Raw genomic sequence first — 27944 nt, 5'->3', positions numbered from 1 at the left:
TCGCAAATTTTTTTTTCTATCAAGATTTCCCCCAAAGGCTTGTTCATCCTTGTTCTGATCTCTAGAATGTACATTACTAGATTTTTCTCTAAGAAAGGTCATTTCCAAATATATTCACTTAAATAAAACTGTAAGTAGGTACAGTAAATTTCTTATCTTCAAAACTACCTCTACAAAGAGTCTTTTCAGGTTTTTAAAACAACACTCTCCTCAGAATGTCTCTTTCTGCTCCCAACACTGGAAGCAAAAAAGAAAAACAGGCAACGATAAAGAGCTTCTACCCAAGTCTTTTTTGCATCTTAAGCAAAGTATAGATTACTTTGTCTTCCAGGTATCACGGTGAAGATTCAAGAGCTGGTTCTTTATCCTAAAGGATGATATTACCACAGGCCAGTCCTACTTTCCAGGTATTCATCAGTTCCTTCATTCTTGGAGTAATTTGTTTAAAAAAAAAAAAAGTCTTCCAAATCAAAAGTTAACGTTTTAGAGGGAGGGTATAGCTCAGTGGTAGAGTGTGTACCTTGCATGCATGAGGTCCCGGGTTCAATTCCCAGTACCTCTACTAAGCAAATAAATAAACCTAATTGCCTGACCCCGCCCCCCCCAAAGTTAATGTTTTATCCCAAATCTACATCCCATCTTATATCAAAACATGAATTCACCATGGCTAGTCTTTTTTTTTTTTTACTTTTTTTCCGGGGGGGGGGGTAATTAGGTTTAACTTGTTTATTTATCTATTTTTAGAGGAGGGACTGGGAAATGAACCCAGGACCCTGTGCGTGCTAAGCATGCGCTCTACCACTTGAGCTATACCCTCCCCCCACCATGGCTAGTCTTATAGTCCTCTCCCCACAGGAAACATACACTGGAGCCACACAGGGTCTGGTGCACATGGCACTAGTAATTTTAGAAATCTGAATCTCTAAGTGAAATACTAACACCTCCTTTTTGTTTTCCACAAGCCTTAGTCTCTATCTACAAAATGGGGATAATCTTATCTGCTTTCTTAGGATGTTGGGGAGGCCGAATGAGGTAATGCATGAAAAGCACTTAGCATAATTTTAGATACACACAAAGCAACAAAAAAATGACAGATGTTATCAGTCATCTCCCCAGTCAAAAAAATGCCAATTACTGAACTAGGCATCACGTCGCCACTCACAGGAATGAAAACTCTGAGGAATTATTTTCTACCATGCTTTCTTCCTGAGACAGCATCTCAGAAAGTTTTTCAATGTGTTCTCCATAGGGCCTGATGGTGGTATTTGTATTGGTGAAATGGGACCTGCTAAGACAACAAAGTTGAGAACAGTCTAGTGAGAAGAATGAAATGCAATAAAGTCTTCTAAGTTCTGGGTATTTCACAACAAACATGGTTGGTTGTGCCAAGAGACTAAGAGGGAAGTTAAGTGCCAAAGAGTAGAAACATTCAGGATTGCTAGGTCTATTGCACCCTCTAGTGGCCACAGAGAAGATTGTTCTTTTAAAAATCCTGGTTTGGCCAAGATTGCAACTTGGGTGTGTGTGTGCATATATATATATATATATATATATATATATACACACACACACACACATCACCCTTGAGTTTAAAAAATAACCAAAGTGACTTTATGTGTTTTCTGCCTATGTCAACAAAACAAAACAAAAAACAAAAGCCAAAACCTAATGCTTAGAAAAGCCAGTGCTGTCACAACTTAATCCATGGTTCTCTATTTCCTGTGAATGAAAATACTAATCAATAGAGGAAAAGTCACAGGCGACATTACTTCTCATGCTATGTAGGCTCTCGAGTGAGAACTGAAAGTAATCGTCTGTTGCTTTGTGAAAGGGAATTTTGAAATGAGCATCTTTCTAAAACAGCAATTTTTCACCAAAGGGTTATTTACAAGCTAAGGTAATAATTAAATATGCCCAAGACTATGAATCTATTCTCTGCCCAAACCCTTCATTTTTATAATGGGTAATTACAGTAAAAACTTCAATTAACCAGAACCCTCAATTAACATGATTTCCCCTCTTGAACTCTATTTTTAGGACAAAATGGGGAAAAAATCACGAGAAATTATTATTGTGAGGGATTTAGTCTGAAAATATTCTAGGCTGGATTATGCTATGTTAAGTGAAAAAAACAAACAAAAAAACCTCTGAATCAAATTACATTTACACTATGATAATCAATATATAGGAAATACATACATAACTGAACAAGAGCTGGAAGGGAATAAAATAGTTTTTGAATGTTAATGTCAGAAAATTGTAACCTACTTTCTATTCTTCCTATTATCTTCTTTATTATTACATTGTTATTTAAATAAAAATCAAAGACAAGGTAATGTATAAACTCAGCATATATTCTGTAACAGTTTCTAGTCTACATCCACAGATCTGAACAGTAGCACTGAGACAGAGAATCAGAAAGTTCTAAGTCCTTCAAAGATCTTCAGATGTCAGAGAAATAGCTAAGGGTGCCACATCCTATCAAGACAGAGATAGGTCACTTAGGAAATATTCCCTCCAAAATGAGCTGAAACAAGAAGGGTTTTAAATAGTTTTCAACTAATTTGAAAATAAAGGTATCAGGTCCTTATTCAGAAGCATCAACCTTACACAAAATCTCACTGCAGTATAAAACTCACAGTCTACAGAGTAATTCAGGATAAGTAACCACCCCTGAATTGAAAGTTCATGATATCAAATCCATCTATTTAAAATACTGTTTATTTGTGATTTTACATTAATTAGCATTACATCTAAGAGCAATATCAGATAACATTTATACATTTTCCACAGGACACAGAGGTTCATTGGCTCATTCTTTATGCCAAAGCAAGTAAATAGAGGCATTAGCAAAAGGTGCAAATAGTTCACTGTTGCGTTTAAAAAATATTTATGCACATTGCATTCATTTAAGATATATATATTTTTAAAAAGTTATGGAAAAGCATAGTTCACAGGTTACTGTTTCTACATACATTGTAATACAATATAAATGATGTAGAACATAAAAGAATCCTCAAATACAGAATTAAGCAACTGAAAGTTTCCACTAAGAGATTAAAACACTGATTCCAGTAGTTAGTGAGTGAGATCTAGAATGAACTTTCTAGGCTCTGTTTCAACTTTCCATCATCTTACACACACCGTCAAACAAAACCAGCCCCAGAACACACTATAATCAATGTAATTTTTTACACGCCAATTCATCTTCCAGAAATACTTTGGATTATTTTTACCCACTGACTGTTTTGGATCACTGATTTTACATTGATTTGTGACATCACTTGGGTGAAGGGGAAAAAACTATATTAAGCCTAGGTTTAAATTTGTATTTACATTAGAAAGAAAGTTAACTGAGAAGATAAGAAAAATTTATAAAAATCAAGAAGTGGTAGTTTTCTCATGGTGGGGGGGGATTGGACCCACTGATTTCTTCTTGGGCTGCATGCTAAAAACATGTAAGTGAAAAGGATTTGACCCTTTTAAACTTCAAATATCAACTAAGAAATATAATGATTTTGGCAGAGAAGCAGAATTTTTGAAATTTGGGACATGTTTCAAATAAATTATGCTTCAAATCCTATCATGACCGTGAGTCATTATCAAACTAGAATTCTTCTCATGACACCTCTTTTGTTCCCTTCATTTTACACTTTCTTGTTCTTTTCCTTTTCATTTGGTTACCTTGTGAGAGCTTCTTCATTCATAGCAATACTCAGAGAAAAATACATAAGGTTCAAATATGAATCTTATTATGCCTTTACATGCTCTAATCCCCTTTTGATACCAAGTCCCTGGGTTCTTGAATTATATTTAAGTATACTTAGTACCAAGCAGCCTCAATACCAAGCAGCCTCAAATATGCTCTACTGTTAAATGATTGGCTAATGTGCTTATGACACTTTTATACTGAATGGTATACAAACATCTCAACATACAAAAGTCATTTTTGCCAGAGTTAAACTAAATAACCCATGTTATGTGTATAAAATCCCCTTTGTTGAAAAATAAGGGGCTTTCTAAACTAATAAAAAAGGAATTTTTCAAAAATTATAGTTTACTAAAATGACCTTTTTTTTTTTGGCAAAGTTACTTCAGGTGAGGAAATTTTATACTATGAATAAAATTCCAAATGAATCTTTTCTTAAATTTTAAAAAAATCATGTGCCAGTGTATACTAATGCTATAGATTCTTATCTTAGAAGCTTTTAAAGCATTCTGTTAATGCCCATTGAAACAATGGGAACCCAAAAGGTACAGTCAATAATCATGGTAAAAAACTATAATCTGATAATCTGATTACCAAGTGAAGAAGGTGCTGAGAAACAAAAATTCTCTCACTTGTTCACTGGTAATTTCTTTCCAACAGATATTTCGTAGAAGGCCTGAAGTAATTCAGACAGGTATCTGTTTTTGGTGATTATAATACTTCATGAGGGCAGAGCTAATTAAAACTAGCAGTTGTTTAAAAATTCCAAACTTTTTTTGGACATATAAAATGAGAGATGAATTTGAAAGTGTTTTTCATAATGTTTTTCTTTTAGTAAAACCTCTTTCCAGTTCTTAAAAGTCCAGTTTGCTGCATACCCCCACAATCTGATCTACCACTGCATATTAATGATCAACTTAAATGTGGTTTTTAAATGTGCAATGTCACATTGTAATAATAATAATTATAAAATGACTTTATTTAGGCTTCAACCTTCTCCTTTTTTTTGTTCTTCTTCAGAAAAGAAGGAGTGCGGAATTTCTTCTTTTTCTTGGATGGTGATTTTGAAGGTGAGCCTTCGGGTGACACGACTTCAATTTTTTCTGGAGACTTAATGGTAATCTCGATGTTTTCTATGGTGGTGCTTGTAGTCAACCTACTCACTCGCTGAGCAAGCTCCTCCTCAACGCTATGCACATCATCCTTGCCGTTCACTATCAGGACAGGCATGTCCATGGAGATGAAGCTCTTGGAAAATAGCTCATGGTTTTCTACAAAAAGGGATTTAAAAAAAATTATTTTATATGGTCAATATCTTTGCTTTATTCCATAAAACAGAAGTGTCTAAGCAATGTACTAAGGCATTACTTTAATTCCAATAAAGGTAGACCATTATTTTGATAGACTATGGTCCTACTAGCATGAAGCTAATGTTCTTAAGTAGTATAAAAGGGAAGGGACAGGTTGTTAAGACCACAGAATGAAGGCTACATAAGTCTGGTTTGATGACGTGATAGTCATTGTAAAGCAAGTCAGTATAAATCAGGAAGACAACATACACATATTTCTCTTTAATTCTGCAGTCACTTTGCAATGAAAACTGAAACAGATTTCATGCTTCTGACTGGAAGACATACGACAAACCAATTTTAATTTCACAAATTCTTAAGAACTACAGGTTGCCAAAATCCAGATTAAGGCAAATCAATATAAATGCTGATCAAAAGTAGCACCCCATTTAATAAGAAATATAACATTATCGGGAGCTTTAAGTAAAATCCATGGCAAACTTACTGCAGTCAGATGTTCATTTCTTTACATGAAAACAAATGACACAGGGACAAACTCTAAAGACTGACTCGGTGAAAGCTGTGGGAAATCACATTGAATACCTTCTAATTTTTCAGGGATATTTTGCGGTGACTGAGTTTGAGACTGAATTTGTGAAACAGATGAAGCGTCATCTGAGAGTAATTCCTGCTCAGCATCTGTCGGATAAGAGTTTAGTTAAAAGCCATGCAAAACAAAGAAGCATAAGATTTCAGGGAGGTTAATGCTACATCGAATGTCTGCACACACAGGGATGATAAACTCTCCAGCAATGAGCTGAGCATGCTAACAGTTATCCCACATATTGGTAACTATGCATCAAGAGGAGGTTAATGGGTTAATATTTCTGGCTGCTAACAGTAATTTCACATACATGCTTTAAGGAAGCATGGTTGCTGGCAGCCCAGGCAAATAACATGTATGCATTTAGCTTTTGCTAGTGTTAGAAAACCAAAATATATCGAGCAGCCAAATGGAAAGAAACATGAAAGCCTCACCAATGATGTTTCATTAATGAGGCAGAATGTCTCACTGAATTTTTGAACAATATCCAATTAGTGACTCCTGTCAGAGCAATACTAGTGAGCTAACTCAGGTCATAATGAATGTGGAAGAAACTATTTATAAAGTTATATATAAAAGGCGATGGTTCTGTTGTGCAATATTTGTTACCTGGCATCTTTAGGCTTTCAAAAAATAGAGATTGAAGAGGACATTTTACAAAATACAAAAATGAAGTTTCCAACCTTATGTTAGAACAAACAAATTCAATATCACTTAGAACATTTAGTGTAATTACACTGATGAGTCAGGATGGCTCCCTTTTGTGATAAAGACACTGACACACCGATAAAAACTATTCCCTGGATGATTCAGATGTCATTAGTTCTTTCTATATGGTAACTAACGGGGACAAAGATTCTTTAATTATTGGTTCTGTTTTGCTTTGGGTAAAAATTTCAACTGCATGTTATAGATGCTCTAAAGCAGAGATTGTTACCCTCTTCTGGGGTCATAGACTTCTTGTCCTCCACCTTGAACCCTTCTTTCCTCAAATGTGTATTATGTAAGATTAAGCATGTATTTTTCAGATGGCTCATGGACTGTCTGAAGCTTATTCAAAAACTCAAAATTGAGAACCCTTCTTATAAAGAATTTCTCATTCTTGAGAAAAAGGAAGCTAGTATTGAACTGGCCGGGGCATTTTCATGAACAATTCTTAAATATAACCCTGACTTAGGGTTCTGAAGTCAGAAAAATGCAGTCTCACTAAAATACCCATGTGCTTAGTCACATAAAAACAAGCAATTTGCTCTATATTTAGAAATTATAATATTGGCACCTTGAGATATCCAGGAAAAGTAGAGATTTTTACAAAGCATTAAAGCCACATACTTGTAAATCTATTATTATGTCAAAGTAAAAATTTTTAAAAAGACACATATTCAGAGATGTTTAAATCTATTAATGTATCTACACTTTCTTTAGCTGGGGATTTCACTTTACTATAGAAGAGTGAAACCTTTTGTTAGCTATCAGACGCTTTCTGAGGAAAGCAGTCTTCTCCTCATGTTAACACACTTGGTCTGTGGTAGCTCTTTGCATTTCAGTCCTATCTATGCTCAAGTAAGGACTAGGAGAGAGGACATGGAACAACTGACTGCAAAAGGAACGCTAAAAAACAAAACAAAACACTGGCTGCCTTCTATTCTCCAACTCGAGGGGCTCTGTGGCCAGGAGTGTGGTTATCCTGGGCTTAATCTCAGCATGAACTAACCTTCCAGGCCTTGCTGTTTACGCTCGATTGTCTTCTTATACTCCTCAAGCTCTCCTTCTGTGAAATGGCTGAAGGGGTTGGGGGGAGCTGGGGGGCCGTGATCGTCATCTTCAAACTGCATGGTCTGGAGAAGAAAAACAATGACTTGTTACCAAGAGTCTAACTTATGTCTATATATTTATTTATACGGATATTTACATATATATATACACAAATTCATACACACACACAAATGTATATATGATGTTTGTGACACTCCACCTCCTAACAGTCATAAGAAACGATAAAGCAACATGCTTTGTTTAAAATACATGTATCAGATTAATGCTTTTAGACTACTGATCCAATGGACTAAAACTGCCAGTGATGTTTCCTCAAATAAGCCTGCATGGGTCAATTTTAATAACTATTAAAAAGGAAAACACTAAGCCAAGTTCTAGAAAGCTTCATACAAGTAAGAAATATCTTACAAAACCAAGAATTTCAAAAAGCCTTTTTAAAAAAGCCTCAGAAAAATAAAGCTGTACCAAAAGAACTTTAAATTTGCTATGAAAATAAACTTGTACCTATTTGCTCTAGGAAAGAAATTAATGAGACTTTCAGTTAAACCTGGCAGATTGAACCCATGCGTTTAAAAAAATTCCTCCCAAAACCCTACTAAAATGATAGTAAAGAAACAATAACAAAAATGGTATAAACTTTTAAGGACAAAAAAATGGAAGAGGAGACAACCGAGGATGAGAAATGATAGCACACTGTCGGAAGATGGAAAGCAGGTGGAAGAGTGAGTGGCAGAGCTGAGAAAACTGAAGCCTCAGCCCTGTAAAGAAGGATGCAAAGGAGAAGCGTGCTCATCTGTCCTGCAGAGGTCTGGTAAGGCTCAGTAACTAGAGGCATCAGGAACCACAAAAGGCGGTGGTGAAGAAAAACTAAAAAGAGGGACAAGTTAAGAGTCTGAATAAGGGACAGACAGATTCTCAGGTCCCCTTTCCTGGTCCACACAGCTGAGCATTTACCTCTCCCTCTACTCTGTGGAAGATCAGAGGCTTATTCTTCAGAGCAACTGATTAAGGGATACAAAACACAGCTGAGGGCTCTCAGAATGCTAGTGGGAGACTGGCAGAAGAGTGGAGAATTCTCCAGGTAAGTTAAATGGGCCCAGATAAAAGAATCACAGACACTAACATTTGGGGATTCCTCAAAGAAACAACTTGGTGCACATTCAGTCACCCTACAGTGGAGCTCACCAGTTCCCAAGCGCTGCACACACCCAGGGCTTCTGACTGACTTTCAGTGTCTCTCTCTCTCTCTCTTTTTTTTTTTTTGGTGGGGGTAGGTAATTAGGTTTATTTATTTATTCTTAGAGGAGGTACTGGGGATTGAACCCAGGACCTTATGCATGCTAAGCATGTGCTCTACAACTTGAGCTATATCCTCCCCTGTAGTGTCTTATTATTAAATACAGACAGACTACCATGGATTTCTAGACACTTGAGGAAAGTTTCCAACATGGAAGAGACCAGAATTAAGAAGAAAAAGGGGCTCAGAAGAAACAGACAATAAAGGGAGCCAAGAAAATGTAAAATTGATTTCCTTAGGGCTATAAGAGAAAATATTGTGTCCAGAAAGACCAGGATGTTACTTTTTAAAAAAAGAAGATTCAGAGAATAAGAAGCCTTAAAAATTAAAAAAAAAATCACAACAGAAAATTAAATCGAAGCCTTGGAAAATAAAGGTAAGCAAATCTCCCAGAAAGAAGGATTAAAAGACAAAGATGGAAAGTAGGAATGAAAACAAAATCAGAGGCTCAAAGTGATCCAACTAATAGTGTATCCAGACAGAAAAAGAAAGAAATTGAAGGGAAAAAGACTACTTACTGAACAAATATTTTAAAAAGAATTGAAGGACATAAATTTGCAGATTGAAAAGGGTTACTACATGGTAAAAACAAAGACTAAAAAGAAATCTGCAAATCATAAAATTTCAGAACAGCAGGAATGTAGAAAAAGTCTAAAAGAAAAAGAGTCCTATACAAAGGTCCCTGATCACAATACTGTCCTCTTTCTCAACAGTACTATGGAGGTAGGGGGCAATCGGGTGATGCTTTTCATATTATTTGTAAAGGAAAATTCTGTATCATTACATGCACATTTGAAGGCAGAATACCAGGCCTTCTGACTGTTACCTCCTATGTATCCTTTCTCAGAAAGCTATTAGAGGATGCGCCCAATGATAGAGGAGCAAATCAAGAAAGTGGAAGACATTCAGTGCAGGAAATGGACACTGCACAGGCGAGGAGCACAGGATCCTCGGGATGGGCCTGTTCATCTGGCCTAGAGAGCAGGAGCCCAGACCTGGACCAGAATGACAGAAGGCTGGAGGTGAGAGATTACCTGTTATCTTTGACCCCATAGAATATAATATTAAGAAAAGTTTGGGAAGAACTAAGCCAATGTAACCCACATAGTAAGTCAATGAAAAAAGCAGGCAACTTTTTCTCCAGGGGGAGAAAAGCTGTATAAGAAAGAAAATGTCATCCTGGGATACTACCTGGCTCAGCAGGAAACGTTTAAATACAAATGCTGAAAGCTGATTAGACAAAGTATTGTGATACAGCCTCACTGGGAGAATGAAAGAGGGAAGCCTTGTGTAAACAGGCTAAAATCCTCATCATTCATGGAGAGGTCACTACAGTCTTTCATTAATTCTAGGATGCACTTTCCCCCCAGTATTTTCCAATCTCTCAAATTGGGGTTCTTCTTATAATTGATGGCTTCCTACCATTATAATTATCAGAGACTTTTTTCTCTTTTAGTGATAACATAAAGTAATGGTACTTAACAAGAAAAGGCAGAATAAAGATGCTCTTTAGAAACAAAGATAAACACTAGAAGAAAAGTCCTTGTCCTTAGAAACTGGAAATTGAAGATGACATTTTAACTGTTGTGGATTATTTGATTTTTAGGCTTGTGCTTATATTAACTTTAGTAAAAACAAACACTCATATTTAAAAAGCAAAGAAGTTTAAGTGAAAACAAAAATCATATTGCTTCACAGACTTACAGAAGGAGGCTTATCCACGACAATTCCAGCAAGCAACTGAGATTGTGGTCCTGCTGTTTTCAAGTCATATCGATTTTGTTCTCGAATCTGAATTGAAAAACAGTATCAACAAGTTTTTGGGAGCAACTCTGCAGGTGACCTCTGGCTTACTATTCAACCACCCCGGAGTAAGAGTCTCTTTAATTCCCCCTCCATAAGGCCCTTTTACCATCCTAACAACTCACATTAATCTCCACCACTCTTCCTGACGTATGATTTCCTACTGTCTTATATTGTTACAGAACCACATTTTTCACTAATACAGCAGAAATATGTTTACTAATTCTTCCCCATAGAGCCCTCTCACCGTAACTAGCAGAACTGGAGGTATTCAATACAAGCTAAAATTAATCAGAATTACATGAGGTCTTGGGTTCAATCCCCAGTACCTCCATTAAAAAGGTAAATAAACAAACCTAATTACCTATCAGCCCCCCACAAAAAAAAAGGAACTTTAAAATTATACAGAATTAAATTTCAAATTCTGTATTCAAATCCTTAAGCTTGGTATTAGTCAGATTCAATCACTAGTGATTTAAACATAAAGCACCATAAACATGCCTCCTCTAGCCACAGAAGACCACTTCTTACCTTATTTCTCTTTTCTAGTACTTCATTCGGGTTTGTGTTTAAGGGAACAAACTGATTTGGATCTTCAATTTTGATAGGTGTTCCACTGCTAACTTTAGAAGAGTCCTCCGCTTTCATCCACTAAAGAATCAAAAATTTTCTAGAATGAAGCTTTGTGTTAAGGGAAATACGGTCGGTTCTTGACAACTGTTTATTGACTCAAGGAGAGGGGGCATTCACTGCCAATATGTTAAAGAATTTCACTAAGCAGTATTTAAGTGGTCAATTAGTGTATGTATGTCTCATGTTAGTTAGAATCAGCATTCACTTAAAAACAAATGTCATTAATATTCTCATGAATACTCCATTATTCTTTTACTTAAATTTTTTCTCCTTTTGGCATTTTAAATATGTTGGTGAGTATTTCAAGCATAGATCTAGAGCTTGACCTCACATTAACTCACATCCAGAGTTGCCACCTACATTGAAGTTTCATCAAGTGATGACGACTAAGAAGTTACCAAAGAGGACTCAAGAAATCTCTTAAGACTTAGTTTTCCAGACTTCACTTTTCATTTTTGGCCGACACAATGGGCCAAGGCCCTGACCAGCATTTTATAAAGAGGATAATCCGGTAGTCATTTGTATAAAATGGCAACACAGAGGTGAAAAGGGTAATTCTTCTCATTTACCCCACATTATATACCTTTAAGAAAGTCAGTATTCATCAAGATTAATGATGGCTGGCCATCAGCCTCTGTCAATAAAATTAATTCTGGGAAACTTATGTTCTTTTACTAAGAGATAAGAAATTATATAGACCGAGAAAAACACTGATGCCTAGGCATTTCCATATAGAATATTACTGATTTATATGATAGGATGAACTAATTTTGAGTACCTAGAGAATATTTGGTGATAAACACTCCAAAATTAAACCAAATCTGAAGCAAAATGCTAAAAAAGATAAACCATATAGGATCTTGCCTAAGGGTAGCTATGTGCAGTAATTCAAGAAATTTGGCACCATTAGGTGTTGATAACTTTTATAGTTCTGACTCATGGGTGCCATATAAACTACAAAGCAGTACCATGTAATACGGGTAAAATTGGGCTCCAGGGTCAGACTGCCTGCATCCAGACTCTGCTTTTACCATTCACAAATGATTAACTAATCGTTCAATCATTTGTTTTGCTCACCTATAAAATGGAGAGGAAAAACAGCATCCTTTCCATACTAGGATTAAATGTGGTAATTCACGTACGGCACTTAGAACAAAGTGCCTCGCACAAAGGTTAACTGATAAAGTTACAGTGCATTACTGTTAATTTGTATTTTACTTTCCCAATATTTTCAGAACATCCAATTCATCAGTAACCAGGCAAAGTATTTAGTAAAGGCAAACCATGAGAAAGGGGGCATACTGTGATTTTGGTCCTGGGGCTGGTTTCCCCGTTCCGAGACTCCTCAGGGACATTCACTTTCATGTAAGTATTTGGTGAGTTCAGCCATCTTGTTTTCTCACGCTGCTGCCTCTGTGCCATGTATTTCAGAGGAGACAGTGGCACTGCATCATCTTCAAAGGAAAAGGCAGTCACAGTCGCTGGGATTTCCACATCACTCTTGTGCCTAGGCTTTTCTCGAATGAGAGGATGCCTGTAAGCGTAGCCTGTTCTGTATCCCTAGGGGAGGGAAAAACCACATGTGAAATAATCAAACTGTACCAAGCACGCCATTTAGAGTTTAATTCTTTAAACAAATGCTTCAACGAGACTCCTTTACTGAAAAACAAATAACGGGGAAAACATCCTTCCAAACTCCACATAACCTCCACATAATACTAGAGTTGAAATTAAGCAAATTTCAAGATCTGGTTAAAACTGATTCCAGCTGACAGAAATTTCCACTCACATAACCGTTCCTGACAAAGGTAATTTCAAAACTGCTGGCTGGAAACATTTTTCTAGCTATAAACTGGTTTTCTGGAGGCCGAATCTCAGTGCTCATTTAAGTCTTTGTTCCTGGGTCTGAAGGCAATCTGCCTTCTGACTCTTAGTGGAAGAGGGTAACTCTAAGATAGGATGACATGTACAGGTTTCACTGTTTCTTAAAAATGTGGTAAAACTACACTGAATTCATCCTGGGGTCAAACTCTGCTCCCAGAGGAGTAAGGAACGTGTTCCCAAACCAAAGGGACATGGAAACAGCTGCTCTTGAGTCTGAAAACACAAAATCCAAGTTTATGTTCAATTTTCCACCTACCAAATTATCCAGAGTCCTCATCAGTCCTTCAAACTCAATCTCGCCAACCTTCCATTTTTGATGGGAAGCCATATTCACTCCTCCTCCTCCAGCTGCTGCTACAGTGTGGGTGAAAGTTTTGTACTTCTGAAGATCCAGGACAAGCAGATTGTCCACTCCACCTGCCCCTGCTAATGCCCGCACCTGTAAGCAATGGCACAATATAGACGCACAGGACTGTAAAGACCAGAATTAGTATTTCACTTTTAAAAAGGCACAAGTTTGATTCAGCAAATATTTGTAATTCTTGTTCAGGATGCTAACAAAGAAATACACTTGTGAAAGCAGGCAGCTAAAGTGTCTTTTCCATCTATCTGAAAAGACACCTTCCAGGACTCTCAAAAACCCTGATGGAAAACACATTTAGAGGCATACCTTTTAATACTTCAAGAAACTGAATTCTCTTGCCAAATTTTAAAGTTCTTTTCTTGTAGTTTTCCCATGGCAATCCAGCTAATACTTTGGCTGAAAGTTATAATTTTAAAGGAATATAAACACTATATTGTAAATTTAAGAATATTTAGGCAGAAGAAGTCAGCTAGTTATCCTAATTTAATTAAGCTCTTTATAGCCTCATTTGAGAAGGAGTGACCATTAAAGCATAAAAGAAAAAAAACATTGGTTGTTAGGACAAGTTAAAGTTGGCAGGAAAAGTTTTTTCCCCCTTTATGGTGGCCCTTCCATAAACTCAGATTATTACCATTTGCTTCAAAAGAATCTGCTTAATTTTCTTAAAGAGGAAAATCAGGGCTGTTAAATACATTCAGCTTCTCTGGGGAAAAAGTGGTTAACAAATACCTAATCCATTATAACAAGGAGGCCGAGACTGAGGCTCTGGACTCTCTGGAAATTGCATGAGTTCATAAAACTTCTGGCGCTGCTCTTAAACTTTTTATAAAAGTGGCCACAACACATCTGATCTTTGATAACTGGTGATCACCTTTGTTTCTCAATTAGCACCATACCACTGGAGGGTGAAAATGGGGAAATGCAACTATATCATCTTAAAAAGTAGGATTATGGGGAAAATGACGTTTATGAGGCACTTAGGTTTGGTGTGTGTGTCTGTATGCGAAGTTTAATTTTCTTTCCTCTTGTTTTTAATTCAAGAGGTACCTGAGTTGACCCTTTTTATTCAAGTGAAGATACTTCTCTTAAAAGATAAAAAAAAGTAAAACAACACCAACTTATAGAACTTTGGAAATAAGTAAACATAAAACCCAAGTAAACAAATAACAAAGAAAAAGAAAGGGGGGGAGGTAAACAATATTTCTTACCTGAATCTCACAGGCTATCTGCACATTAAAAATGTAATGAAAAGCCTCCTCGACTGTTTCTCCAAGTGCCACCACACCATGATTTCTGAGTACCAGCACCTAAAATAGAATCCCAAAGCAATCACTTTAAATAACTGGCATAGCTCACACTGCTTTCATCAACAGTAACAGCAACAAAAATAGCTCCTTAGATAGAAACTCTACTACATACCTTACAACTTGGTCCCAGAACTTTCTGCAGTTGAATTCTCTCCTCCTGTTCATCAAGTGACCCTTGGTAGTCATAATAGGCGACATCTCCCAGGATCAGGGACTCTTGAGAAATTGGAAGGATCCCGCACTTCATGGAGGATACCTATTTGATTGGGTCCATGCCAAGATAACACATTTAGTTACTAATCACGCTTTTGTAGAAATGGTTTCTCCAGTCAGCTCAGAAAGCACTGGCTTCTTCCCTGTGTTCACCATTTCAGCCCACCTCCCACTTTAGTTCTTTGCTTCTTCAAGAGGAAAAAAAAGAACTTGGCCTACTATTCAATTTACATGCTGTGCCAGATATTATGAAAGAAGCTTTGCTTTAAAGAACTCAGTGACCCAATTATTAAAATGATTATTTCAAAAATGCAAATGCTATCTCTCCAGTTGTTTCCTAGAATGATAGCATTTAGTCCGAAGGGCCTTTTGCTTTCTGGATATGCAGAGGATTAATACTTTGAAAATGATTTCAAATGGCAGATCTGAAAGCATGCAGACTGTAAAGTATCATGTAAGGAAAGCCCTGAAAATAATACACTTTCCAGGGTTATTGTTGTTTTTGGCCCTGCAGTGACTTACAGCTGCTGTTGCAAGGGTATGGATGTGGATCACGCACTTAACATCAGGACGTGTTGAATAGATTGCCGCATGGGGACTGAATCCTGTGTGGTCAATTTTCAAATTAGTGCTTCCCTGATCAACCACTTCTCCTATTATATTGACTTTCACCTGGAAAATCAGAAAGACATAATTAATTGGTACACATGCATCAAAGTTTGCTTGAGTTCTACAAGCTAAACCAGGGAATGGCAAACTTTTATCAAAATGCAGGTAGGAAATATCATAGATTTTGTGGGCCTCTGCTGCAACTACTCAACGCTACCACTGGAGTATAACAACAGCCACAAACTACTGTAAAAAAATGGGTGTGGCCTTTGTCCCCATAAAACTTTATTTACAAAAACAAGTAGTCTCCAACAAAACTTAGTATTTAGCAAGATGCACAATTTCCAAGAAACTGAATAACTTAAGCTCTTCACCAAAGGTCTGGACAAGTCTGACATTTACGGAACTGGCTGGAAAAATGTCCATTTGCTGATTAACATTGCAGCACCAGAACCAAGGTAGTTCCTGCTGTTTTAGAGGACAATGACAGTGGCTAGGAGTAAAATCATGGAAAAATAAAACGCTGGAATGTCAGACCCTATGCCCACACCAACTGAACTTTGTTTAAATTTGCCTATAAAGTACACAGACGTGTGTGTGTGTGTGTTTCTTTCTTTCTTTCTTTTTTAATTTTAAACAAATTACAGCGAGTACAGGGTGGAAAAAAAATCAAAAGATTCTCTTCAAAACATGAATAGGTTTACTGATTAGAACAATTCATTTATTAGGCTCTTCAACTACCCTGTTTTTCTTGAACCCTGAAGCTTTTCTTAAAAATAAATATTAACTTTTCAAATTCTTCCCTGTTCATTGGTAAATGTTTTTCCATCCATACCATTTCTTGTTCTGTCCTGTACTAAAAGATAAAAATGGTCAGAAAAGCACAAGGAAGCACAGAAAAAGTAACACAGGAATAAAAAATGTACCAAATTGGAGGCTGTGGCTTCCGAAAAAGACAGGCCTCTGGGTATTATTATTATGTGGTCTTGCTCCTTACTTATTCTTACCTGGGAGAAAGAAAAAACAAACAATATTGAATTACTATGAGGTGTTCATGTTTTCCAGTATGAAAATGACTAGGAATATATTTACAATGAATAACTGTAAGAGATCTGGGGGAAAATAACCAAAGCAGAAATGAAAGGTGTGCAACGTGAAACTTTCCTTGAAAAGTTTTCTTCCCTCAACCTTTAAGCACTTGCTAAAAAATTCTAATGTTAGTTTCTCATTTACTGGACTTAGCTAGAGTGTTAATTTAGGGGCTCTAAGGTTGTTTAGGGTCAGCTACATTCATGAGAAACAAATGACAATATTATTCAAATGAATGTGGTAATGACGATAATCTTGATTTACAATATAAAAATTAAGGGGAAATGGGCAAAGGGAAGACAAGAGTCTCTTCCTAAAAAGGAATTAAGGTGGAAATGGAAGGGGAAACTAAGAAACAGCCGAGACGAAAGGATGGAAAGTTGTAGGAAGACTGTATCTCACATCTGTGCCATTTTTATCACACAATATTTTCATACTTCTTTGCTTCTAAATATTATCTTGTTTCCAAATGTGGCAACACGAAAACAAGATGATGATGTATGGGAAAAGCATATTTAAAAAATAAAGATCCGGGAGGAAACTTCCCTGACCCTTCCGTTTTCCCTGCTCCAAATGCTTTTTAAAGCACTTTTCAATATCATTGACTCACAGATATAATTAACACATACAGAGAAAATTCTGTCAGCAGGATTTCTTCTGGTAGAGGTTCTACAACTGGTCTGAATTAAAGGATCAACACAGACAGTAAGCGGCAAAGAAAGTTGGGGTAACTGCAGCCTCTCCCTTAAGGATAAAGTTTAAATCAGGATAAGGTTGTGATCCGGCATGCTATGCTCAGAGAATCAGGTCTGAAAACTGGACTTCTGAGTAAGTGAGAGGAGTACAGTTGCCTCCTAGTTGGGATTTTTTTAAAAAGGCATTGAAAGCCAAAGGACTCACTGAGATATACGTATTTGCCAGGTGGGCCCATCCAAACAAGTCTGCAAGTCTGTACAGGCTGGCAAGTTTACAACGAGAAAGCTTTTCTCCTTTCACGTATGAGGATGTATCTGCCCCAGGAAGGTCATTGATAGGTGTGACCATGCCGAGACCTAAAAGAGGAAAAATTGTGGAGAGAGATTCAGGTTAAGTAATTTCTTACCTGAAAATTAGTTGCCAGGCAGCCCGGGTCTGGGAGTGTCCCAGCCTTGTAAATGGTGATCCGAAATTTATCAGGCCACACAATGTTTCATTAGCTTATCTTCCTTCACAGAAGTGCACTGAGCGTAAAAATACATTCCAGGTATCGTCTTGCCGTTTCATCTAGTACTTGTTAGGGAGTGATACTAGGGAGGCTAGGCTCACACCACTGGGGGAAAATGGTCACGTGATCCCAGTGGTGAAAACGTTATGAATACTGAGGTTATTGCTAATTTTATGATGAAAAGATCTCGACAGAAAGCTACCTTTCTATTACCTCTTTTGACTTTTATTCAACCAAAAGATATTTAAAAATGCATTCAAACAGTGGTCTGGTTTCTGCCCTTACCAAGCAACAAACACTAGTCTTAATCTCTAATAATCCCATTGCTACATTCAACTTTTGCTCAAATCTTCATTCGCCTGGACACCATTTACGCCCTCTCACAGAGAATTCTTCTGCAGGCTTGTATGGTCTGGATCTCTTATCCTTTTTCCCTTACGCACTCTTATTAGGGTGTATGGCTCGTAAGAGATACTCAATATTACAGGAAACGTGAACCAAACTAGGTCAATCTTTTAATTTTTCTGTTCCTTCTGACAGAATGTTTCTCCCAAGCTGGGAGAGTGAGTGACTTCGAAACTACTCATTCTCCTCCCCCTGCCTCTGCCATCACCACATTCAAACCTGTTGCTGTCTTCTCTACTTTTCCTTGGCTTTGCTGTTCTCATTGATCTCAACCTTCTTGTACCCACAATCACTGCTTTAGCTCAAGCACTTATAACTCACACTGGGACTCTTTCAAAGACCTGTTAGCCAGTATGTATGTGCCAACATTCCGATCCACTTAAGAGTGTAACCATCAGGTCTCTTTTCACGCTACTCTTCTGTTTGGGAAGTACTTGAATTCATCAAACTCCTATTTATAAATCTTTAATCAGGAAGAAAGAAAAGAAGTAATATAGGAAGAAAGAGAAGGAAAAGAAAAAACGGGGAAAAGAAAACCCCTTATCTCGGAGATGAGGTAGTCCCTGGCAGCCTGGCACCTGCCCCAGTACCGCAGTGAGTTCTGTACGTCTCACTGAGATATAAAGTGCTTGAACTCAATGCCTTATGATTCTTGGTATCCTTAAAGTGTTCAGTTAACCAAACTGGTGTTCTCACCAAAGAACTGTTGAATAAATAAAATGTCCTAAACCCTTTTAGACCAAGGTCTAACTGCTCCATCCTTTAAAGCCTGGTTACTTCAGGCCTCACTGCTTCCATAAAGTTCTCTCAGTCCACTTCAGCCAATAATCAATTTCAACACTGGGTTTACAGCAAGATGGCTTAGAAAAGGTCATTAGGCAATTTCTTATGAGCTGCTTTGTAATTTTTTCCTCTACAGTTATCTTGCAGTTTTAATCTTTTGTGCATTCATTGTTATGTCTCAACTCAACTATGCATTTATCTGGGGCAGGGGCCACATTTTAATTATTTTGTAATCTTCACAAAGTCTAGTACATGTCTGGTTGGGATGAAAAAGTAAGCGAGCCTAACACTATGTTACTCTAAGTACTGGATGTTATAAACTTAAGGACTGAATCAGAGCAGAATATGCTGCTAGAGATGTGCAGTGTTCAAAGTAAAGATAAGATTACAATTTTTAAAATTTTACAGACCTGAAGTACTGAGGGGAGGTGAAGTAAAGCCTGAAAAAGAATTGGCCATGATGTAATCTGCAATCTGTTGCAATGCTAGTAATCCAGTCGGATTGTGGCCTTTCTTCATCTGTTCTTGAATAAGGCATTCCAGGTCTTCCCGAAAGGCCTGTAATACGCAAAAATTATCACTGAGCACATGCATCTTACCTGGAGCAGAATGACCCAAACATAACTTGCTCTGAAATAATCAATCTTTCCCATTCCTCTTTGGAATAACTTTCATCTATACTATTTTAAAACAAACAGAAAACACAAAATAGTAAAACTAAAACACTGGAAGAAAAAGCAAGAAGCTTGTTTTCAGAGGAGGGAAAATCCTTAGGTACTTGAATTTCAAAGAAAATAAACTATTATAACATCTACAATGGACAGGTACAGGTAAAAGCAACTCTGGTAATAACACGCAGCCAGAGCACCAAATACAGACTGATGCAAAGAGAGACCTCATCAGCTAGGTCAGGGCAGCTCCCGACCCTATCTGAAAGGGGCATGAGTCTGACTACAGTGACTCACAGCATAAGTCTTGACGAAGACACAGTAATCATGGCCTCCATTCTATGATTTCCACGGCAATTCCTCAGCTCTAAAAACTCTGAAAGCAAACTTGTAAAGAGCTGAGAGCTTATTACTCCCCTTCTGCAACACTGTGCTAAAGAGAGAACTTTCCCCCATAACTTTGGGTACTGTATGTTCCTCTTCTGGAATTCTGCTGTTATCTTTTCTTTTTAGGTGTGGTGTGGTGTGGTGTGGTGTGGTGTGTGTGTGTGTGTGTGTAACAGTGTTTATATAAAAAAATCCTGAACATTAAGAGAAAAATCTCTATTCCAGTTGCTAATACGATTCATCATTTGAAGCATCTTTCAATCCTTCATATTAGTTGAAATAGCTGTTTTTGTATTTCCATCACATCCAACCAACACTTATTTTATCAAACTCATCATTTATTCTCTTGCTTATGTCTATATTCATTCATTTTAAACACAAAGGTTCTTGCAATATAAATCATCTAGACCTTACTCTTCCTTTTGAGATTGGGTACATGGGTAGTAGAATGCCCTGCTAAAAATTAAATTTAATTTACTCCCATTTCACCTAGGAGGGAGAAAGCAGAAAATGGCTTTGGAATCATTACCTACAAGAGGAGTAGGTACGGACATCACAAGGATCACCGGGAAATTCTCCTTAGAAGGGTGGCTCTCCGAGTCACTGACAGTAGCCTTCTTCGAAGACTGGCAGTAAGATCTCCTGGAGCAGCTGCTTAGATGCAGCCTTGCTTAGGGGATGGTGAATATCTTAGGGTTTTCAGAAAGAAGAACTCCCTAAAAAAATTTAAGTAATGGCATAGAAGTTCACAGGGAAAAGGGGAACTGCAGTTCTGAGGCTGTGAGGTGCTAGCAAATATTAAAACCCGTCCTGACTCAATGCTTGTGTTGCTTTTAGAACAAGAGCTGAAAGGCATCTGTGATATTAACTGAAAGAGCTGAGTGCTAACACAGCAAATAGCTGTACCTTGGGAGCTCAACCATGCGGCACCACTGAATACCCTACCCGGGCTTAGCACAGGAAGAGAGAGAGAGCTCATTCTTCCCTGATTCACCATGGTGGCCTGCACAGAGATGTGGGTCAACAGCGAACCTGCATCTTTTGTTGGACAAAGTTTTCAGCACCATCACCATGCGGTAGGGAGGGCCTGTGACAGCGGCAGTGGTGGACTGAACAGACTCTGGCATGACTCTTCAGCAGATGCAGACACACGTGTACGTCACATACCACACCTTAGAGATGGGAGCCTGATGAACCTTTCTGGACTATGTAAGCCACTAAAGTTCTTGGGACAAGTTAGGGGAAAGCAGAAATTCCAAGAGGAAGATGCTGTACTTTCTGCTTACACAGCAGATGGATGCTTGAGTGATTAATGTAAAAAATACGGTTTTTCAATTCTGAGTTCATGAAGCAGTTTACACCAGTTAAACATGGTTTTTCTTTTACAAATTCAAGGCTTGTTCAATGTAAATCCTTAACATAATTTAAAAATTCTAAACATCTAATTCCATTGACTTTTATCTAGTTCATTTAAATACATGATTTAAACCAGAGAAGTTATCGTATAAAATATCCTCTACAAAGACACATTACATTTATCAGAAAACTCCATTAATACATTTCTAAGACCCTGTGAACATAAAACGATGGTTAGCTGCATAGAAGATGGATGGACACCTTCATACTGATGAAGAACATGAGTGTTTTACCATGTTTAAGGCTGGATGGAAAAGAATCTTCCAGATATACTCATTTATCTTTATATAAACTACAGAAAACTTCTAGACACTTGGCAATGGGCCAGTCTGCTCTTTTGAGACTTTATCTTCTCTTCAAAACCAACCTCTGTTTAAACTTTCCTCAGTTCAAAGCAGCTATACCCAATATTCTTTGATTCAGTAAAAAAAAACAAAAACAAAACCCAAAAACTTAGTATATGTATCACAATAGCTCTGAGAAGTAGGCATTATTTATTTTATTGACTGCCATCTCGTATTCTAGGAATAACTTAAGGCAGATTGCACAGATAAAATGACACAAAAATAAATTCAATATAGGTAAGAAAAATCAAGCTAAAGAGAAAAATGCTTGAGGAGGTTAGACAGAGCCAAGAATGAGGTTAAGATACAAAGTGTACACTATAAAACTGTATCATTTGCTAGAGATGGGCCAAACTTTATCTAAAGTCTCTAGCAGCCAACACAAATTGAGACAATCTGCTCAGTATGCTGATTTACAAAGGCTTTAAGAAGAAAAAAACAAAAACCTAGTTGCTCAAGAGAATCACAACTATTTATGAAACTGATAAGAAACTTCTACCAGGTGGAATGAGAGAGCTCAGTAAGAAAGGCTGAAAAATCTGTTCAAGGTCACAGAGTTAATAAATGTCAGAGGCAAGCATTCAGGTCAAATGCTTCTTTTCATTAGTGAAAATGCTGTTTTCACTTCCATTTATTCTACAATATAGTGAGTACAATCCTAAAGCCTTGAGATGATCCACGGGGGTCACAAAGGAATGTATAAGCCCTTCTGAAATCAATTAAGAGAAAAATATGAATGTCCCCTTTAAAGCTAATGAAATAGTCTATGCTGTATAGAAGAAAATAATTTTCAAAATAAATGAAATTTCCCCAGACTTTTTATGCAGTTGACAGTGCTTCAAAAGATACAAATTCTTCTATTTCAAAAGATTTAACATTTTTATAAGGAACATTTATTAATGTTTCAAATATTTTTGAAATATTGTTCAGATAATTGCCTAATCCACAAAAGTTAGTGTCAAATTTACTAATGATATAAAATTGCTTCAGTTGGTTTTAAAAGTTTATCAATAAATTTATTACACTTTCATTAAAATATTATATTAAAAGAATAAAGATTTTGCTTATCTTTATGATGGATAGTTAATCATATTCCTACTAAAATCCAATGCTGATAAAATAATCCTTTACAGTTGATTCAGTTGAATCTCACAACAAAGTCCTAAGATAAGCAATGATATGCTCATGGTTGCATAGCTAACAGGTAAATGGAATAAAGATTAAAATCTCAGACTCTCAGTTGGGCACAGGCTCTTTGCCTAATTTTATCAAGAGACGAGTTGTATCACTGAAGCCAAACACAGGCACATCTCATTTTATTGCACTTCACTTTACTGAGCTTGGCAGATGTCAGTTTTTTTTAAAAAAACAAACTGAAGGTTTGTGGCAGCAAGTCTATCAGCACCATTTTTCCAACAATGTTATTTTAAAATTAAGGTATGTACATTGTTTTTTCAGACATAACATTATTGCACACTTAACAGATTACAATATAGTGTAAACATAACTTTTACACGCACTGGGAAATCAAAACTTCACATGACTCATTTTACTGTGATAGTTGTTTTATTGCAGGGGTCTGGAACTGAACCCACAATCTCTCCAAGGTACGCCTGTACAACTAATAAGGTAGCAGGTGTGCTCTGATCAGAAACACGGGTAAACATCTTAGGCTAGGTTAGAGCATTCGGTTGTAATGATGGATAAGCAAAAAAAAAAAAAAAAAGTTATAGAGCAGATCCTGGAGTACTTGCCATCTTGCAGCCAGGAATTCTCCCATCAAAGCAGAATGAGAAACTAATTTAGAAGTAGGGCAGCAAGATCACATGCCGGGCTTCTGAAGTCAGATTAAACCAACAATTCCCTAAAGTCTCCACCAGAGACGAGTCACGTTGAAAGATTAAACACATACACATAAGTGGTTTTACAGCATAAATTGTCTTCCTTCTCAGACACAGAAGAACAGAGAAGAGGAGGTAGTGGGGGTTGTTACACCTTGAACACTTAAGCATGAGTAAGTCAGAGTGCCATCGGGGTGAGAGACTCTTTCAGACCTTCAAAAACTAAAATACTGTCTAATGACTTACAATTATAATCTTCAGTGTTGTCACAAAAGCATAAAAATGCTTTAAATTAGAAATACTGCATAAAACATTATATACACATTTCCACCAAAATTGTTGCCTACTATATGCTAGGCACTGCACTACATGCTTTTATGTTATTTCATTTAACTGTCACAACAATCGCATGAGGTCCACTTTTGCCAACAAGGAAAGTGAGGCTCAAGTTAAATGAGTTTGCTAATGTCATATAGCTAACAGGTGGCAGTGAGCCCAGATCCAAAATAAGTACTATATGCATATATGCACGTATAAAAATTTATATAAACAGAATTAAAGTGGAAATGAAGAGAAAATGGGCTGGCCCTTAACTTAGGTCACAAGAGTCTGGTACTCCAGGTCTCTGCAATCTGTGAGGTCAGTTTCTGGCTGTATGTACCACTACTACCACGCGCTCTGATCACAACTTGTACTTTTCTATCCTTGCTCATTCCAGTGAGCATCAAATGGAAATGCTTGCTTCTGCTGTTCCTCCACCAAATGAATTCTCAACCTTTACTCAACATTCGTCTTAAATGCCACAATCTCCTTGAAGTCTCTACTTTAATCACTGCAGTTAGAAGGGATCTCCGTATTTCTTCTCTTCTCACCCCACTTTGAAATCCTTTAACATTTGCCTATATGACACATATTGCTATTGTGATCTATCGTTCCTCCTCTGCTCACTGTTACTACGCTTGTGATTGTGATCTATTTCTCTACTCTGCTATACCATAATATCTGATGGCTAGGACTGTGTCTTTTTTACATTTTTAAAGTCTCCCCGAGTGTCTAGTTCAGTGCTCAAGTATTATAATTGTAAGTTAGAGTTTCTTTTCATTTTCCTAGATAGAAGGTAAGAATACGTAAAGAATCTGATCTTGATCCTAACTGAGTTAATGACAGCAAAGATCCATTTCATAGGTTACCAGCACTGGAATCTGAAGCTCTAGAAAACAGTCTTATCAGTCTGTTACTTAAATAAGAAATTTCTCCTGTGTAAGGCCTGTCCATCATCTAATGGGAGAAATTCATTTTTTTTAATAAGAAATAAATCCTCACAGAAAGCTGTAAGTTTTGTAAAAGTTTTTCTTGAGCTCAAACAAAATCCTACTTAAACCTTGGCTTGTCCTCAGAACATTACCGTTGGGACAGCTCTCTCAACAAACACATATCCAAAAAAGTGTGGTTAAAGAAAACCACTAGGTGAAAAACAAAATGTTTAAATTAGAGAAAGGGTGCCTTTAAAAGCCTTCTTTGAATCTCACACCCTCTTCTATTTTATACATCTTCTGTCAATGTTGAGGGAGTGATCTTATAAATTCTGAACTCACAGAGGTATGGATAAAAGTAAACTTGTAAAAACATGAAAGATTCAGAGATTTGAGATTCAGGTAAGGTAAGAATACACTTTAAGCACATGCATATTCATATATACTATAAAACAAAAGTAGGAGTAATTTGAAATAGCAGATCTTAAGGCTTGTGCATCTAAGATGAGAACTTTCACGAGAAAGTGGCAATAGGTGAAAAATTTTTTATTTTTAAATCACAGAAAAAGAATACCAATAAAAGAAACTGACTTGATGCGATTGTTTTAGTTAAGGCTAAAAAATTTCACATAGGCTGATTTAGAACTCATGAAAATCAGGTAACAGAATACTAATACATATCAGACATGGATTTTAAATATCCACATCTGGATGTTCAACCTCATACTAATTACTAGAGAGAAAAACTGGAGCGAAAAGAAAAATAGATTACAGATTTGTCGCTCCCAAGGCACCCTGCAATTATGTTATTAGATCTCTCCTAAAGTGGGATTAGGAGCATAACAAACTTACTTAGAATTTCTCCATTAAGAAATGTATCCATTTGGAAATAGATTACTACTGGTCCTGTTAAAAGGAGAAAAACAAATAAACCAAATTTTCTTCTGGTTGGTCTTTCTCCTGTATCTAAAAGTGTCTTAATAGAAAGCTAAAGGTTAGAATAATGTCTTTTCTTAAAGCTGGTATATAATAAAAATGCAAACAAAGTTAATAAAGAATGCTTGGATCTGAAACTCCCGAAGTGACCAGATGAACCATGGTGATTTTGACCAACTTTTCTAATTAAGGTGATCTGTTAACATTTTGGGCCTTAATTATGGTGGTATTCTAAGATGTATATGGCTTTAAAATTTCTCCTATTTTCAAACGAAGCTTGTAGCATTACATTGTCCTGTTATTAAGAAATGCTAATGTGTCATATGCCTGAGCAACCACCACCTACACTGCTGTTGTCTTATCTTCCGGAGTAACATTACACACTTCTGTTAACCTGTCTGAATTGTTTCCTGTAGTGATACGGCTTAAGAACTTTCATTCTTTTTTCGGAAACCCACCAACTGTTTTTCATTTAAGCAGTTAAGTTCAGTAGTAGCTGGCTGAACAACATTCAAATGTTTAATGACTCAAAGCTCATCCAGCTATTCATATAGCCATCCATCCATCCATGTATTCATAATTTACCAAATATCTACTATGCACAACGTGCTGTCAGTTTTCATCTTAAATGCTTCTTTAACTTTGATGAGGCCCATCATTTAGTTCTAAAGGTTTGCTCTGAACATTTCATTCTGAGACAAGGGCAATCATATATATGTCTGTGTCTGTGTATATGTATGTAAGTATATGGATTGTTTTTAGTGCATTAACAAAATTTCTGCGTAAACCAATTTACTCACCAGCACTTGATTTCTAAGACAAATACTTTATTGAATTAAAAAAAAATGACAAAAGGCCATGAAATTCCTAGAAAGAATACCTGGGAGTCAGGATGAGACAAATTGCTCTTCTCTTATTTTCTCAGCTCAAGGCAATAGGTGCTGTTTGTCATCCAAATTTATAGTTATCAAAATGTCTTATGATTCAAACCTCTTCTTGAGTTGGGTTGAATTAACTTGAGCAACAGAATTTGAAGAAGAATGAAATAATAATATATGGGTGGAATTTTTCATGGTTATTGAATACTTTCAATGGTGCAGCCTAGTGGTTAAGGGTGTGAGCTTTGGTTTTAAATCCAGACCCCACCATTTAACTAAGCTTGTAAAAACTTCAGCAAGTTATTTAATGTCTCTAAGTTTCAGTTTATTCATCTGTAAACTAGGAATGATAGTAATATTTCTTTGACTGACTTGTTCTGAGGATTAAATAGAGGAGTTGGTACATAATAGGTGCCTGGTATATAAAGTACTTAATAAAGAAGTATTATATTTTGCTTTTATTAGTTTCTCTCCTAATTTCTTCTCTTCCCAAATGAACACAACAGCACTTTAAATAGGAGGCTTACAAATTTGTTTCTTATGAACATAAATTAATAATACCTTTGACTTTGATCCTTATTGGTTATGGGTTTTGTCTAACAGAGTAAACCGCAGTATTCACAGGAGATCCACAAAGATTTAAGAAAATTATATTTGCAGAAACATTACAAGCTTGGCCTTAAAGGAACAAAGACAGGATAAGAAGAGGTCTTTGAACTCCAAAACCTCTACAAGCTGAATGTAGGGGGAGAAAAACACACAGTTGCAAATACAGGCTATCTTTCAAGGAAAAGGAAGGATGATTCAGACGGTGGAACCAAAAGCCCGTAGGGCAGAGCCAAGAGCTAGGGAGACTCATCTCTACTAAGTAGGAAAACTGAGTTTTCATCAAGGGAACTTCCAAACATTTGCCCAGATGAATTTCAGAACTGCTATGGAGCAGTGACTCCTTTGTACCCCCGGTTTCCCCCCTTTTTGAACATGGATGTCTACAGCAGCTATCTTTGCCTGTCCAACCACTAGATGTGCACGGGGGCAGAAAAAGTGTCTTTTTAGTTCTCAGGTCTATAGATTGAGAGGAACTGTATTTAAGGAGTCATACTTAAGAAATTACCCCTGAGAAGTATCATCTGTACCTGGACCAGATTTAGATGATGATATTCTAGATTCAGGCTAATGCTGTGATGGGATAAAATTAATGGAATGTTAGGAGAATGTGTTTTGCATGTGGAAGGAAGGTAAATAAGCTGTG

General features: G+C 36.8%; 1 protein-coding gene across 15 annotated transcripts in view; it reads right to left on the bottom strand.

The window, feature by feature from the left end:
* Positions 1-2703: 2703 nt before the first annotated feature.
* ADD3 (adducin 3) overlaps positions 2704-27944 on the bottom strand; it is a 115131-nt gene continuing 89890 nt past the window's right edge. For 14 of the 15 annotated variants that reach the window (XM_031682639.2, XM_031682643.2, XM_031682636.2 and 11 more), the window contains 13 exons: positions 19380-19527; positions 17478-17629; positions 16415-16495; positions 15402-15551; positions 14779-14922; positions 14568-14666; positions 13252-13434; positions 12414-12671; positions 11010-11129; positions 10380-10466; positions 7317-7440; positions 5602-5697; positions 2704-4980 (listed from right to left, as the gene is read on the bottom strand). In XM_031682639.2, coding sequence (XP_031538499.2) covers positions 4691-4980; positions 5602-5697; positions 7317-7440; positions 10380-10466; positions 11010-11129; positions 12414-12671; positions 13252-13434; positions 14568-14666; positions 14779-14922; positions 15402-15551; positions 16415-16495; positions 17478-17629; positions 19380-19527 — 1932 coding nt within the window. In that variant the 3' untranslated portion in view covers positions 2704-4690. The remainder of the gene's footprint in view (positions 4981-5601; positions 5698-7316; positions 7441-10379; positions 10467-11009; positions 11130-12413; positions 12672-13251; positions 13435-14567; positions 14667-14778; positions 14923-15401; positions 15552-16414; positions 16496-17477; positions 17630-19379; positions 19528-27944) is intronic. The other variant, XM_031682647.2, reaches the window with a different exon arrangement.

The sequence above is a fragment of the Vicugna pacos genome, chromosome 11, assembly GCF_048564905.1.
Source record: "Vicugna pacos chromosome 11, VicPac4, whole genome shotgun sequence".
Lineage (NCBI taxonomy): Eukaryota > Metazoa > Chordata > Mammalia > Artiodactyla > Camelidae > Vicugna > Vicugna pacos.
This window is presented reverse-complemented; position numbering and strand designations above follow the sequence as displayed.